A 16,024-nucleotide genomic window follows, 5' to 3' on the forward strand; every position below is an offset into this window, starting at 1 on the left:
TTAAAGAAATGTTATGAATAAAGTCAAAAGTCTGGCATGGGCTTAATTGGTACCTAAGTACCATTTAAGCCCAGTGTTCCAAATAAGCCCACAACCACGTTTATTGACAGAAATTTAAAAATTATTACATTTTTCAAGTAGTAAACATATATTAATTCAGTAACATGTTATACATGTTAAACACAATTTATTTTGAACTTGGCTTTAATGTTTGGCTTGTAACAATGGACCACCACAAACATGACTAAGTAGGCCTAAACCTAATTTTCATTGGCTTCAGTATTTAACATTTCATTGAACATTTTATTTAATATTGACAAAATTTGATTCAATATTGACAAAATAAAAAAAATGTGTTTGTTTTTAAAAGTATTAAATGACATTACAGTGAATCAACAATATCTTATTGAACTTGGATTTAATGTTTGGCTGTAACAATGATGATTTTAGGACAGTTGCTGTAATTCCTCTTTTTTGTTGGCATTTTTCTCACTATAAACAAATGATTATGCAAAATTAACTGACATAACAATTCTTCTGGTCAGTGTGTGATCTGTGATGTACTCATGTTAATGAAGTTAGTATAACAACATCCAACACAGGATTACAGCGAAAAGCTATCAAACCTCAAAATTTCATTTTTTTCTATTGAAACACATCAGATGGGCTTAAATGGAACACACTGGGCTTAAATGGTTCTACAGTGACTACCAGGGAAATGAAGATAATATGTTCTCACCAAAATGAAACAAATGTTTAAAGAAATGCCTGTAGCCTAAATATGCTGCAAAACTTGCCATCACAGTTATTCCTCTTCTGCCAAACTTTCTGAATTATCAAGGAATTCTTGTTCAAAGTTTTATGTAAGATTTATGTAAAATGAATCAGAAAACACTTAGTTTGTGTACTTATCATTTTTAATCATTAAGCAGTCTATCTATCAGTAGGGCTACATGTATTGACTAGTGATTAGCTCGCTACGCTAGCTAGCATGACTCATCTTTTCACATAAAACTAAATAGTAAGAAATTACAAAAAACTACCTGTTTATACACAAAAAAAAAACAAATCAATAATCTCTCAAATTACATAATATGAATGTACTTAACAAGTCAGTGGCTGAAAATGGTTGAAAAGAGGTTCTTTCTGAGGGGTCCCAAAACACCAAAGTTTTGAGGCGACTTTATCTGAGCCTCCTTGAGACTGCACAAATGTAGGCGGGCCTTTTTCAATATCTACAAATGTGATTGTGTCAAACAAAACTGACATATAATTAAGAAATTGTGTGATTGGACAAAATAATGTATATCATAAGACAGGGCCCTCTTTTTTTTTTTTAAATTGACTTCAAAGTCGCAAGTGGGCTTAAATGGTGCCTGGGCTTAATGGGAAGGCTTACCCTAATACAATACAATAATAACTTTATTCATCCCCGAAGGGAAATTATATAGAAATTATATATAAAACTATATATTATATTTACATGTAAAAGCAAATTCTATATTTATTTGGGTGGTCTTACAAGTAAATATATAAATAAAGAGCATAGTTTGCAAATATTTATCTTGTGGTTCAACTACCTAAAATCACAATATAACCCTTATGAATGGTTCATACCAAGGTCTTTTGCTAACACTTGTGGTTTGGGCTATGGTGTGTAGCTTTAAACCAGTGTTAATTTCGTCGACTAAAACTATTACTAAAAATGTTCATCGACAGCTTTGTTTTCCATGACAAAAACTAGACTAAGACTAACAAAAATAGATCTGTGATGACTAAAACTGACTAAAACTAAGTTTAGTTTTTGACTAGAATGTATTGTAGTTTTCGTCGGACATTCAAAATCCATGATATCTCTCCACTGTGGGTAATTCTGTCAAAAAACAATGCAGCTGTAGCTCTTCTGTCTCTCAGCTGTAGAAAGCAGGGACCCCAGGTTTGGCAGGGTGCAGAGAACATCCCACTATGACTTGGTACCAGATTTCAGTAAGACAATAAATGCTTGGACTAAAAGTAAAACCTAAAATGTGAGGACTTTTTATGGACTAAAACTAAATGGACAGAAATTACTAAAATGTGACTGAAACTAAAATTCATTTCACTTAAAGACTAAAACTAAGACTAAAATTAAAAATATCTGCCAAAATTAAAACTGCTTTAAATAATGACATCAATTCAAATTTATGTTTAGTTTTTACAGCAATAGCTATGTCACTTTTTTGTGTGGGTCCATATCTTCTTGGATATGTGAAGGAGGGGGGAGCTCAGTGGATACAAGCCTGGGCACCACAGCTCTAAACTATAAAGGAAAAGCAAATTGCAATTAATATGTCATAACTGTCTCATTATAATCAATAACGGAATAAGTAATTGGCTGTTGTTAGGTGATTGCTGACTTAATAGCTGGCACTTGTGGGTACATTTGCGTTTCTTCACCATATTCTATTATAGAAGCGATCTGTATGTACTGTACACACTGTTTATTTTATTCTGTTGTGCTGATTGTAAGCATGGCTTATTAGAGCCTAGTTTTTTCAAATTTACATCTGTGTAGGCATTAAACTGAAGCACTGAATCACTCTAACTTTGTTTTGTATATGTACTTCCTGCAGAGAGGATGGAGCCAGTCCAAAGTAGAACACCTGATGAACTGTGCTCGAGTCTTCAAGAAGATGAAGTTTCTTGGCCATGTGAAGCTTCCCAAGTGGAAGGCCTTCTTCAGTCAAGACTGGACTCATTACTCTTGAATCATTTAGGGGCAAGTGACTTTGTTTCATCTTCATGCATTACACCAAGGACTACCTGTCATACATATGGACACAAGCTTTTTTTTCCAAGATCTAAACTGCTTTGTGAGTTTACAGACAAGTTATCAGATGTGTTGAAAGGTTTTTTATAGCAAACATATAACTGCAGAGTTTCTTATTGTTTATCAGAGAGCTTGAATCTTTTGTTAAAAGTAGGAGTATTAGGGCACTACTGCAAAAATCTAGCAAATTAACTGAAATTTCACATGTTTTGTACTGTATTTTTTACAGTAAATTTCTGGCAACCACAGCTGCTGGTAATTTACCGTAAAATTTAAAGTAAGGCAGTATTAAGCTACTACTGTAAAATCTGCAAACATCAGCTGTAATTTCTCATGTTTTGTCCTGTATTTTTTACAGTAAATTTCTGGTAACCACAGCTGCCAGTAATTTACTGTAAAATTTAAAGTTGGGCAGTATTTTGCTACTACCGTAAAATCTGCAAATATCAGCTGTAATTTCTCATGTTTTGTACTGTATTTTTACGGTAAATTTCTGGTAACCACAGCTGCCAGTAATTTACTGTAAAATTTAAGTAGTTATAATAAAATACCGTTTAACATTATACGGGTCTACTGTTTTTATTACTGAGATAGATTGTATTTAGGTTTACAGGATTTCTGGTGTTTTTACAGTAATTTACCATAAACAGGTTTGTTTCATTATCGTTATTTTTACAGCCAATCCCTGTAGAAAATGTTGTAATAGAGCTGTAACTTCTACATCAAATTACAGTAAGTTGTACAGCAAATTACCGTAAATATGGTTACAGTATAACTGTTATTTTTACAGCAAATCCTTGTATAAACGGTTACAATATTGTATTTTTTTAACAGAAATTTACAGTTAAAAAAAAACAGGTTTGAACTGTAATATTTACAGTTGTAGAATGAAAACACCGTTTTTTCTCATACATTCTCACCGTAATTTTTACAGTAAATCTCTGGTAACCACAGCTGCCAGCGTTTTACCGTAAATTTAACGGAATTTTTTTTACAGTGTGAGCTAACCTTGAAACCTGCATAATGCAACATGCCCCCCCCCTTTAGTTAGCTAAATCAGTTTAATATGGCTGGTTTCAGCACAGATTTCAACACTGGATTAATGTTTTTCAAAACTGTGGGGTGCATATGGCCTAGTGATTAGGTGGTGCCCCATGTACACAGCAGCCTGGGTCCAATTCCAGCCTGTGGCTTCTTTCTCACATGTCTCTCCCCCACTCTCTCATCCCTGTTTCTAACTCTGTCCACTGTTCTCCTCTACCAATAAAGGCATAAAAAGCCCTCAAATATTTCTTAAAAATGTATACTTTATACATAACTCTGTGTCACTGCAGCTGCTTCGAACAAAGATGAGGAAGAGGACTGTCCTGCAGCTGCAGCCAATATTATGAGTCTGAATTCTACTACCACCAGCAGAGCAGAGTTTTAACCAGGTGTTGCAGTTTGGTTTAAACATTCCCCTGGCATACACAAAAAGCTACAGACTCAATCCACCTAACGTAATAAATAGACACATCGTCCTTCTGCTCACTTACCTCATCTATTATTCTGTTTTAATCAATTATCGGCACAGTGGAGAAATATCATTGATATTGAAAGTCCAACAGTCCAGTAATAACATTTCAGTCGTATTTAGTCTCCCTGAAAAAACTAAACTTACTTTATATAAGAGGTTTATCTTGAAAGATCTGTTTGTAGGTCATTTTCATACTGTTTCCTCACAGAATGAATGGTTGTCAACAAACATTTTTGTTGTATTTTGGTCATAGACTATAACACAATTTTGTATAAATTTCAAACTTTTTAAAAATACATTAAATTTAAGTGAATTTATGAATCAAAATGATTTTATTTTATTAAATAACCTTTGTTTAAAGGTGCAGTGTGTAATATTTTGCTAAGTAGCATTTAGGTGAACAATTTTAGTAGAAAAAAAAACCCATTACATTTATAAACAGGCCTATCTAAATGGTGTTCAATCACCTGGATTTATACAATATTTATTATTATTAATTCAAAATAAGCCTTTTATTCATACATGGGGAGGGTCTCCTCCATTGACTCTGCCGTCTTGGATTTTTGCATCTTGCATGTTTCTACAGCATCACAAAAGTGACCAAATAATAATAAACAATTTCATTTAGTCAAGTGATTTAACATTAATTTAGGTAGGCATGCTTATGAATCTTATTTTCCATTTTGCCAAGTTCGTTCAGCGAAATGCAACTAGACTGGATATTACACACTGCTGCTATTTTTCAAATGTTATCAATGTTGTATCATTTAAACAGTTCTGAGTTGCATAATGTAGGTTGCAAGGCTTCAAAACGTTACACCCCATGACACACTTAAATACCCTGTGTTTGAAAAAACATATTAGATCTACAGTATTTAAAAGGGGCCAAAGCTTAAAAATGACTATTTTAGGGACGGGTTACTTTGGTTACTGAAAGGGCATATTAATTTCATTCTCAACAGCAAAGGGCCAAATTATTACAGGCCAGATATTCTGAATTTAACCACTGTGATTACTAATATTTTCAAGAAAGAAAAATATGTAGTGTTAATGTTAATTTATTGCACCAACATATACATTTTTAAACTCCAGTGAAAATAGAAGTTGTTAATTACATTAGTTAAATACATTTTAGGATTGTTTTCCAATGCAGTGAACATAACAGTTTCTGATTATTTCAATATATTTTACTTGCAAATCTATGTTTTATAAATGCATTTAGTAATGTATTTAGTGAGTGATATCAAAAAGGTTTACAGAAACCATTACAGAAAATTACATTTTCCAATTTCTTGCAAATCACTAAACATATACCAGTTATCAAAGATTTGAACAAAAACCTTTCTAGTTGTCATGTTTCGTGGTAGATTTGATCATATTTTCTTGTTTAATGTTGTTTAATAGTGTTTAATTGACTGGTTTTTGAATGGGGTTGAGAGCCACATATGAGCCCCTGGGACGTCAGTTTCCAACCCCAATCTATTTCATTAAACATGTCCATTGGAGAGGAACAGGCCCATCAAAACTGAAGGTAACCTTCTTTAAACTGTTTAAAGCTATTTAAAAAAATGTAAATGTTTTGGTAATTGTGCATTTTTGGCAGTCTGAGGGAGTTTGGCTGCAATTTTTAATAAATCAAAACAAGAAAATGGCCAATTGTTTAAAAGGTCTTTCATATGTTTTACAAGATTATCTGAGTTTGGTTATTTATTTTTAAAACTGTGTTTCCATTTTAACTGCTTATCAGTCATGGAATATTTACAACAAGAGAGGATCTTATAGCTCTAAACATTGTCTGCGTCAAATAAAGTCACCCATTTAGAGCTGAACAGGGTGAAAAACATGTTCCTTTTTTCTGCAGGTAAGGATTTTCTCAAACTGCCTGCTTGCATTTTGCCTGAATCTGCGTGAACTAATTATCTTTTTTCCTCCTTAACACACTCCCAACCTATTGTCTTTGATGTGTATATGTGGCTTGTTCTTGTGCTGCAATTTACACTAAAGGTATGTGCATTGACGCTTTTCCTCAATTGCAGTTGCTAATGGATGAAAAGAGTTGAAGTTGACATTTAGGTTGAAGTAAATATTGGGTGCCATGGGCATCAGTTTTTCTATATTTATTGCTGTGATATTAAAACAGATGTCAATGATGTTTGACTTTTATCCAGTATCCTATTAAAGTTTAACATTCTGGTTTCATGAAAACATGGGCTGATTGTTCAATTTGTGTAGTTCATCAGTCTCCTGCATCTTAAGTTTGCCACATCTGTGTGCCTCTCTTCTTCAGCCACTAACATCAAACAAAAGATGTCTAAAACAGAAAAGAGCAGCTTAAAACTGTCCATAATTGTATTACTTTTTTTGTATAGCAACAACCTATCAGTGAGGGTTCATATAAGAAGCCTAAAAACATGGTTCTTCCTTGGTCTGATAATAACATGATCCAATTTCCAGCTACAAAACATTCTGCGGCTGTACGGCTGTTAATCACAGCCTAAGTGTCAGCAGGCTGAGTTCAGATCAACCTGCTCCTGAAGATAAGAGTCATAACAGCGGCCCATGGGGATTTTTGCCCCAAATCATCCTCTCACCCCTCTTTTATCACATTTCCTCCACATTTTAGAGTAAACTCAGCCACCGTTTCTGCTGCCGTTTAGAACACAGTCTGATTCTGACATTATAGCCATTCCTCTTCTCTTTGTCAAATACCCTTGAAGTAATTTTCACACTTATCCTTGATACTCTCTTCAAGTGTTGCCTTCTGCTTTCGTATCTGCTCTTTCGTCACAAACAAACAAAAGCATTCGGGTTTGTGAAGTATTTTTTCAATCTCTTTTTATTTTTTTCCCCCTTGTTATATGATCCACAACTTTTTATCTCTACTGGTGTCCTTATGTTTGTACTCACAGCAAAGCGCAGTGTGACAACCCAGTTAGATGAAAGTGCTTTATAAATAAACCGGGGGTCTTATGAGGGCTGGAAGCTGTCAGAGAAAATGTGAAGTACAGCTCCAACTCACCTGAAAGTCTTCATCTGTGCTTGAAGACGCTTCTCTCTGTTTCTGGGCAGGTAGCCACAATCCAACACTCTTCAACAGGTACTCTTTGCCTTCCTGAAGACAGTGGCATGCAAATATGTGTATATTTATTAACTAAACCAAACAAAGAAAAAAAAACTCAGAAAAAAAGCACACAAATTAACAACAAGGCCAATATCCAATGAGTTTATAAGATCAGTTTAACTAAATCGGCTCTCAAACTTCTAAAATAAATTCATTATTTTTTTTTAAGCGTGGGTAAAACGTGTTTTTGTTTTTGTTTGTTGGTTTTTTCTCAAAAAATTATTACCTGATTTCCAACCAGATTACTGCTGGATGTGGCGTGCTACTAAGTGTAACTGGAGCTAGCCTGACCCCTGGAGCCCAAAACTGGTATTACATATCCCTTTTTAAACCATGAACAAACGCTTTGGTTCTTAGCTTTTTTATTTTACAGAGTGAAGATCTTATTTTAAGATAGTTTTGCATTAATTCATCAAGTATCTAAGATACTCAAAGCTGTTAATCAGGAAGGCAGGTTTATTTTATTAGCGGAGCACTGGAAAAAAAATTAAAAAGAATAAGAAAAGAGGGAACATCTTGTGTTTATCTTGTGTCCAAATCACCCATAGAAAACACAGGCAGAGGATCTTATTTTTAAATCGAGGCCAGAAATCAATACTTCTGGAGATTTTTTCTTTTTAACCTTACTGCATGGGAAAACTTTAAACAGGGTTAAATTAAATCAAGGATCTATTTGTGGCATCACTGACTCAGGAGACCTGTTTTTACCACTTCTACATGTCTTTCAGATGTCACCACACATCTTTGGGCACTAGTTAAGATTGAGCAGGCACCCATTTACAGAGGCTATAGTCCTCAACACACTGGTCACGGATCGATTCCCGGTCTCTGCACTGTTTGGCACATGTCCCAATGTTTCCTGACTCTCTTCTGCTGTCTTATCATAACGAAGGCAAAAAGCCCAACAATAAAATTTAAAAAAGAACGTCTCCACACATCCCAAAAAAGATTCAGCCTTAAATTTGTTTGCCAACTGATTACTGTCAGTGCAGTGGAAATACTTAAAATATCTTCAAACCATGGTACATTTTGGATTAGAAAAAATACAGAAAGTGTCAGCTTCTTCCTGCTGCAAAGCATTTTGGGGTTTCTTCTCCAACCAGAGTCGAAGCTGCTTCTCTTTCATCTCTTCCTATCAGATGACTACATGACCTGAGTGATCTGCCCAATAATTAACATTCCTATCAGTATGACCCATATGTGTGCGTGTGTTAATGTACGTGCCCGTCTGCTGATTAATGGCATACAATTCAATTTGCTCAGAATAATTAACTCAGCAGATTCCCGTTTTAATGTGGTGATAATTCATTCTTACAGCGTGTGAGTAAGTGTGTGTGGACTGACCTGGTTTCTCTCTGTACTGAACAGGTAACTGGCCATGAGCTGCAGAGCCTCAGGGTTGTCATAGTGATACTGTAATGCTCTCTCAATGGACTCTTTGCACTTGTCTGCAGCTCCCTCTTCCATGCTACATGAACACACACACAAATGGACAAATCTCTACTCATTACCAAGGCTTGAAGCAGGCTTCGGACTGTCAAAAGTGTAACTTGGTGTGCTCCGGTACCAGAGGTCTGCAAGGTAAATCTCTGCGATGGAGCAGTACGCTGCACTAACATCCTTCACTGTGGGGAGATCAGGGTCCTGCTCTGGAGGGGCAGCAGCTCCAGCTTGAACCTGCTAAAAGAAAAAATTACCATTCAATTCAACAAACTTTATTTGTCTGGGGGGGTGGAATCAAGGCAGAGCAGCAAGATTACAAAAAGCAAAGAGCAGAAGTCTAACAAAAGATTTCAATTGCAGATATAAACAACATAGAGATGAAAAGAAGTTTGTGTATGTATATTACTAAAGTGAACACTATAAAAAGGGTGTTTTAAATATATGTCTCAGATATTGACCGTGACAGCATTTATATAAATATATGAACCAAACTGTACAAGTAATTTTAAAAATTGAAAGCCAAGAATGGTTATAGTGCAAAGAAAGAAAGACTAAAATTTAAACTGGAACTAAATAAACTAACACTGCAAGATAAAAAGGACCAACACTGAGTAAAAAAAAAAATGGTTGTAGAGAAAAAATCTAAATATATATATAAACTCAATATATATATACAGTGCTTAACAAATTTATTAGACCACCACCCAAAGTAAGGTTTATGCCACATCTGCCCTTTTAACAGCATTGGTAATTACCAAAATCCTTTTTTATGTTTCTGCAATGTTTAATACACCAATATGTAGAAGCTCTTTAACCCAAATGATATTTTTAATGCTAAAATATAGTTATTATTGTTATCCATGAATTTTCAAATTTACTGATTTACAAAAAAAAAAGAAAAAATAGTAAAGCACATTATTAGTTCTTGATCAATATGTCAAATTATAGTTATTTACTTGCATTCCTGAAGAGAAAAATGAGTTTTAGTGGTTCAATGTTATGCTTGATTAATTTCTGACTTCTCAGAGGAGCCCAGTGAGCCGGCTCAAATTTAGGTGAATTCAGTTTGAAATTCCTCATTCCTGTTCATAATGGTAAAACATGGAGAGCTCACTGAAAATGAAAGAGTCCGCATTAAAGCACTTCATGATGCTGGATGGTCTCTGAGACAAATATGACAGGTGGTCTAATAAATTTGTTAAGCACTGTATTTATATATATATATATATATAAACTGCATATACAGGTACATCTGAAAAATTTAGATTATCATGAAAAAGTTCAATATTTTTTGACACTTTTTTCTGAAAGTGAATCCCATATATTGTAAACTTGTTACACATAGAGTGAAATATTTCAAGCCTTTATTTCTTGAAATGTTGATGATTATGGCTTACAGATAAGAAAATTCAGTGTCTCAAAAAATTAGAATATTACATAAGATCAATTAAAAAAGGATGTTTTAAACAGAAATGTCAGGCTTCTGAAAAGTATGTGATTTCTATGCACTCAATACTTGGTTGGGCCTCCTTTTGCATGAATTACTGCATCAATGCGGTGTGGCATGGAGGCGATCAGCCTGTGGCAGTGCTCAGGTGTAACGGAAGCCCAGGTTGCTTTGATAGTGGCCTTCAGGTCATCTGCATTGTTGGGTCTGGTGTCTCTCATCTTCCTCTTGACAATACCCCATAGATTCTCTATGGGGTTCAGGTCAGGCCAGTTTGCTGGCCAATCAAGCACAGTAACACCATGGTCATTGAACCAGCTTTTGGTACCTTTGGCAGTGTGGGCAGGTGCCAAGTCCTGCTGGAAAATGAAATCAGCATCTCCATAAAGCTTGTCAGCAGAAGGAAGCATGAAGTGCTCTAAAATGTCCTAGTAGATGGCTGCGTTGACTGTGGACTTCAGAAAATACAGTGGACCAACACCAGCAGATGCCATGACAGCCCAAATCATCACTGACTGTGGAAACTTCACACTGGACTTCAAGAAAACGTGGATTCTGTGCCTCTCCATTCTTCTAGGTCCCAGAGTCTGAAGGAAGTGATCCCAGTAACTCTGTGACTGCTGAGTAATGGTCAAAGTAACTCTGGGACTGTTGATTGATGATCATAGTAACTCTGTGACTGTTGAGTGATGATCATAATAACTCTGGGACTGTTGAGTGATGATCATAGTAACTCTGGGACTGTTGAGTGATAATCATAGTAACTCTGTGACTGTTGAGCAGTCAGCAGAGTAACTCTGTGACCGCTGAGTTGTGATCAGAGTAACTGTGTGACTGTTGAGTGGTGATTAGAGTCACTCTGGGACTATTGACTGGTGATCAGAGTAACTCTGTGACTGGTAAGTTTTGATCAGAGTAACTCTGTGACTGCTGAGTGGTGATCAGAGTAACTCTGTGACTGTTGAGTGGTGATCAGAGTAACTCTGTGATTGTTGAGTGGTGATCAGAGTAACTGTGACTGGTGAGTTGTGAACAGAGTTACTCTGTGACTGATGAGTGGTGATCAGAGTAACTCAGGGACTGCTGAGTGGCGATCAGAGTAACTCTGAAACTGTTGAGTGGTGACCAGAGTAACTCTGAAACTGTTGAGTGGTGATCAGAGTAACTCTGAAACTGTTGAGTGGTGACCAGAGTAACTCTGAAACTGTTGAGTGGTGATCAGAGTAACTCTGGGACTGTTGAGTGGTGATCAGAGTAACTCTGAAACTGTTGAGTGGTGATCAGAGTAACTCTGACACTACTGAGTGGTGATCAGAGTAACTCTTGGGCTGTTGAGTGGTGATCAGAGTAACTCTGGGACTGTTGAGTGGTGATCATAGTAACTCTGGGACTGTTGAGTGATAATCATAGTAACTCTGTGACTGTTGAGCAGTCAGCAGAGTAACTCTGTGACCGCTGAGTTGTGATCAGAGTAACTCTGTGACTGTTGAGTGGTGATTAGAGTCACTCTGGGACTATTGACTGGTGATCAGAGTAACTCTGTGACTGGTAAGTTTTGATCAGAGTAACTCTGTGACTGCTGAGTGGTGATCAGAGTAACTCTGTGACTGTTGAGTGGTGATCAGAGTAACTCTGTGATTGTTGAGTGGTGATCAGAGTAATTCTGTGACTATTGAGTGATGATCAGAGTAACTGTGACTGGTGAGTTGTGAACAGAGTTACTCTGTGACTGATGAGTGGTGATCAGAGTAACTCAGGGACTGCTGAGTGGCGATCAGAGTAACTCTGAAACTGTTGAGTGGTGACCAGAGTAACTCTGAAACTGTTGAGTGGTGATCAGAGTAACTCTGAAACTGTTGAGTGGTGACCAGAGTAACTCTGAAACTGTTGAGTGGTGATCAGAGTAACTCTGGGACTGTTGAGTGGTGATCAGAGTAACTCTGGGACTGTTGAGTGGTGATCAGAGTAACTCTGAAACTGTTGAGTGGTGATCAGAGTAACTCTGACACTACTGAGTGGTGATCAGAGTAACTCTTGGGCTGTTAAATGGTGATCAGAGTAACTCTTGGGCTGTTGAGTGGTGATCAGAGTAACTCTGGGACTGTTGAGTGGTGATCAGAGTAACTCTTGGGCTGTTGAGTGGTGATCAGAGTAACTCTGTGACTGTTGAGTGGTGACATGTACAATGACATGTACAGGTATCACTTTGGGTGTACTCACTTGTATTGCCAGCCATCGAGACAATAATGGCTGTGTATTGAAAGATTTTTAGTGAATAGTAAATCTATACTGTTCGCTCTGTTTGGTTTCTTTCTCTAACCACTGTCCGTACCTTTTAAATACAGGCATAAAAGCCCACAAATAAATTAAAAAAAAACAAATAATATGACACATGAGACACTAATGTTACATTTTTCCCTTTGTTTTTCTTAAAAATCATTTCATTCTGATGTCAAAGATTACAATTATGTGCTTTGTATGTCACGGAAGTGAATGAATATCTTCTCTGTCTTCTTCTCTTTTCCTCCTGTGTACAGTAATTTTTGGCAGCTGTTGCCCTTTATAAATGTGCTTTTGACTTGACTTGATTCTGTGTTTTAATACTGTCCATGTGATACAGAAAGTACCCAACTAAAAAGTAAAAAGATGAGTAGGACAGAACATTTTTTCAGCAACTTGTAAACGACCTCCACAAGGAAGTCAGAAAAGGTCTTTTATGTGAGAGAAATTGCAGTCCTAATAGAAAATAACTCAAAGCAAGGAAAGTCATACTTTTACTCCGGAGAAGAATGCTTCACAGTCACTCAAACATTGGCAGACAGTATTGATCGATGCTTTGGAGAGGACTAAAGAAGTCCTCAAGGACAAAGTTAACAATTGAAAAAAACATCCTCTGATTACAAAGCATCAGACTGGAGGAGACGAAGATGGATAGAAATCGTGCAATTGGGTTTCGAAAGCATTTTGTACCGCTTTGGTATTTTATAAATGTTTATTTTTTTCTCTTTTTGTTGTATTTAGTATTACACTGTCCTGTGTTACCAACATGATAGAAATTTAGTATCTGGAGAAGAATTGTTAATGACAATAACAGCCCACAGTTCTTTGCATTTACATGAACGCTCTGACAGTATGTTTACATGAATGCTCTGAGAGTCGGTCATCAGCATCTTTAATTCATTATCTGTATGTGTTAAGTAATAAATAAAATTCAAGTAAGAGATGATGAGTCATGAGTTAAAGTAAATATACATTTGTGTACTTTCTGCCATAATAATTAATAATAACTGATACATATATATATATATATATATAGTGCTTAACAAATTTGTTAGACCACCTGTCATATTTGTCTCAGAGACCATCCAGCATCATGAAGTGCTTTAATGCGGACTCTTTCATTTTCAGTGAGCTCTCCACATTTTACCATTATGAACAGGAATGAGGGATTTCAAACTGAATTCTCCCAAATTCGAGCCGACTCACTGGGCTTCTCTGAGAAGTCAAGGTTAATCAAGCATAACATTGAACCACTAAAACTCATTTTTCTCTTCAGGAATGCAAGTAAATAACTATAATTTGACATATTAATCAAGAACTAATAATGTGCTTTACTATTTTTTTCTTTTTTTTTGTAAACCAGTAAATTTTAAAATTCATGGATAACAATAATATTCATATTTCAGTGACAGATAGATAGATAGATAGATAGATAGATAGATAGATAGATAGATTATGAATAGCCCAACAGTACCCTCTTTACCCTCTTGTGCCAAGAAAAACAAATTACACTTGCATTAAGCCTTGGGTCCAATGGTTCAACATTGGGAACCTCTTCTATATGTGATGGTATATTTACTTGTCATGTAGCTAATTGTTTAGCCATGTTATAGTTTGCACTCACTGTGGTTTGCTCTTGTTTTTCCAATACTGACAGCAGTACTTGTATTCCTCTATTGTAGTAGTCTAGAGCCTCCTGGCCAGAGTGGATTTGTCCCAGGTACATGTACTTGCTATGGCCAGCATCTGGGCTCAGCTCCACTGCTCGCAGAAACACTTGAAAAGAATCAGTCAAGGAGGTGGCATTCATAACTGGAATATAAACAGAGTGTACATGTAGGACTGAAATATTACTATATTCATAGCTGTGTGCATAAAGGATATTCCTTTGGCTTTCTGTGTGTCTCCAAGTTCTGAGTAGATGTGTCCCAGCATGTCTAAAGCTTGTAGGTTGCTGGACTCCACATCAAGGGCTCGTTGACAGAAAAGGCCAGCCATCTCAAAATCAAAACTATCCATGCATTCTTCTGTCTGTACAACACAACACCATACAGTATAATGCAAATACATTAGATGGTGAGTAAGTGTGTGAAAAACATCTCAAAGCTCCTGTTAATAATTTGCGTGAGTATGATCTGGAGTCACCTTCTCTAGTAGTTGCTGAACTGAGTATTTCTCAGCTGTCTTCTTCTTGGCTTTTTCATGCATTCTCACTCTCATCCTTTCCTGAGGTGTCAGTCCAACAATTCCCGGATCTATCGTGATCAATAAAACGGAAAGCAAGGGTTAGTTTTTGTCGTGATTGGTCTCATCGTGTCAAGTGTTTTTATTCAAGCATGACATTCAGGGTGACTGCTGTCTGTGAGCATTAATACATACTGTAAATAACAAGGAGAATATTGAACTAGTGAACAAAATTACCCTTGTTTGGACGGTTCTCTTTCCGCTTCGGCTTATTTTTCTTTTTGCTTTTTGCCTGTCCTCCCATGTTAGTGAAAAATACTCTTCTATTTCCACAGTGTCTCTATTTAAAAACAGACGTTAGCTTATACCATAGACTGTAGAAAGCTTGTACACGCGTGGAAAATGCAGTTCATTTGAGTGGGCACTGCGCATGCTCACAGGGGTGACTACTACGGAGAGTGATAGTGGACATTACACCAATGGTTATGATTTTACTTCTTTTTTTATTTAAGGATAAAATAGAACACTTTAACATTTCGAAATAGTTCGTTTTTTGACATATATTTTAACAATGGAAAAACGCGTAAAACATCAAGCAGTTACAATTTCTTTAGGAAGGGGCAGGGCGAACTTTAAATGAATTAAACGGATCTGTTTATGGGCGGATACTTGATTTGATTGACAGACCTGAACACCATTTAGGTAACGCGTTGGAGCTGTACCCCTTGACGTATGTGGAACTTTCTGGATTCCAACCAATGGACAGGCACGTCAAATATACGCACTTTTTTTTTTTTTTACAATTCCGTTGTAAATAAACGAATGGCAGAGACGTTAGTGATTGTGGAATTACTACTTAAATAAATGGTCAATACGGAAAAATATTACTCGACTGTGTATTAAGGTAATCAAGCTTTTATGTTTTCTCATGAATGGCCAACAATATGAGTTCATAATACGTCTGTTGACAACAGTGTAGCCTGGGAAGCAAATTGAATGACAAAGCAATGAAAGATTAGCTGCTAGCACTGAAGCTAATGCTAACTGCTGACACAAACAGTTACTTAGCTAACTCAGCTCTCTGAATGTAGCGCTGACATCGTTTTGTTGATAATATAGCGCTTATTTACCACATAAATAGTTAACGGTATTTCCCCTGTCTGAACGCTAATTATACGCAACTCTGACGTTGACGCTACTGTTAGCTTTCAAGCTATTCTTGAC

General features: G+C 36.2%; 2 protein-coding genes across 3 annotated transcripts in view; one reads left to right on the top strand and one right to left on the bottom strand.

Annotated features, from left to right (window-relative positions):
* The window catches only part of si:dkey-12j5.1 (probable assembly chaperone of rpl4), a 55,838-nt gene extending 40,616 nt beyond the window's left edge, over positions 1 to 15,222 (bottom strand). Inside the window, exons 1-7 of one of the 2 annotated variants that reach the window (XM_041793853.1) lie at positions 15,038 to 15,222; positions 14,762 to 14,871; positions 14,501 to 14,647; positions 14,241 to 14,393; positions 9,014 to 9,123; positions 8,791 to 8,914; positions 7,345 to 7,437 (exon numbers count right to left, since the gene is read on the bottom strand). In XM_041793853.1, coding sequence (XP_041649787.1) covers positions 7,345 to 7,437; positions 8,791 to 8,914; positions 9,014 to 9,123; positions 14,241 to 14,393; positions 14,501 to 14,647; positions 14,762 to 14,871; positions 15,038 to 15,104 — 804 coding nt within the window. In that variant the 5' untranslated portion in view covers positions 15,105 to 15,222. Of the gene's footprint in view, positions 1 to 7,344; positions 7,438 to 8,790; positions 8,915 to 9,013; positions 9,127 to 14,240; positions 14,394 to 14,500; positions 14,648 to 14,761; positions 14,872 to 15,037 lie in introns of both variants that reach the window. The other variant, XM_041793852.1, reaches the window with a different exon arrangement.
* Positions 15,223 to 15,607: 385 nt separating this feature from the next.
* mindy3 (MINDY lysine 48 deubiquitinase 3) overlaps positions 15,608 to 16,024 on the top strand; it is a 32,647-nt gene continuing 32,230 nt past the window's right edge. The window contains exon 1 of the mRNA XM_041792855.1: positions 15,608 to 15,704. The gene's annotated coding sequence lies outside the window, so the exon portion shown is untranslated. The remainder of the gene's footprint in view (positions 15,705 to 16,024) is intronic.

The sequence above is a fragment of the Cheilinus undulatus genome, linkage group 8 (genome assembly GCF_018320785.1).
Source record: "Cheilinus undulatus linkage group 8, ASM1832078v1, whole genome shotgun sequence".
In the NCBI taxonomy this organism is placed as follows: Eukaryota; Metazoa; Chordata; class Actinopteri; order Labriformes; family Labridae; genus Cheilinus; species Cheilinus undulatus.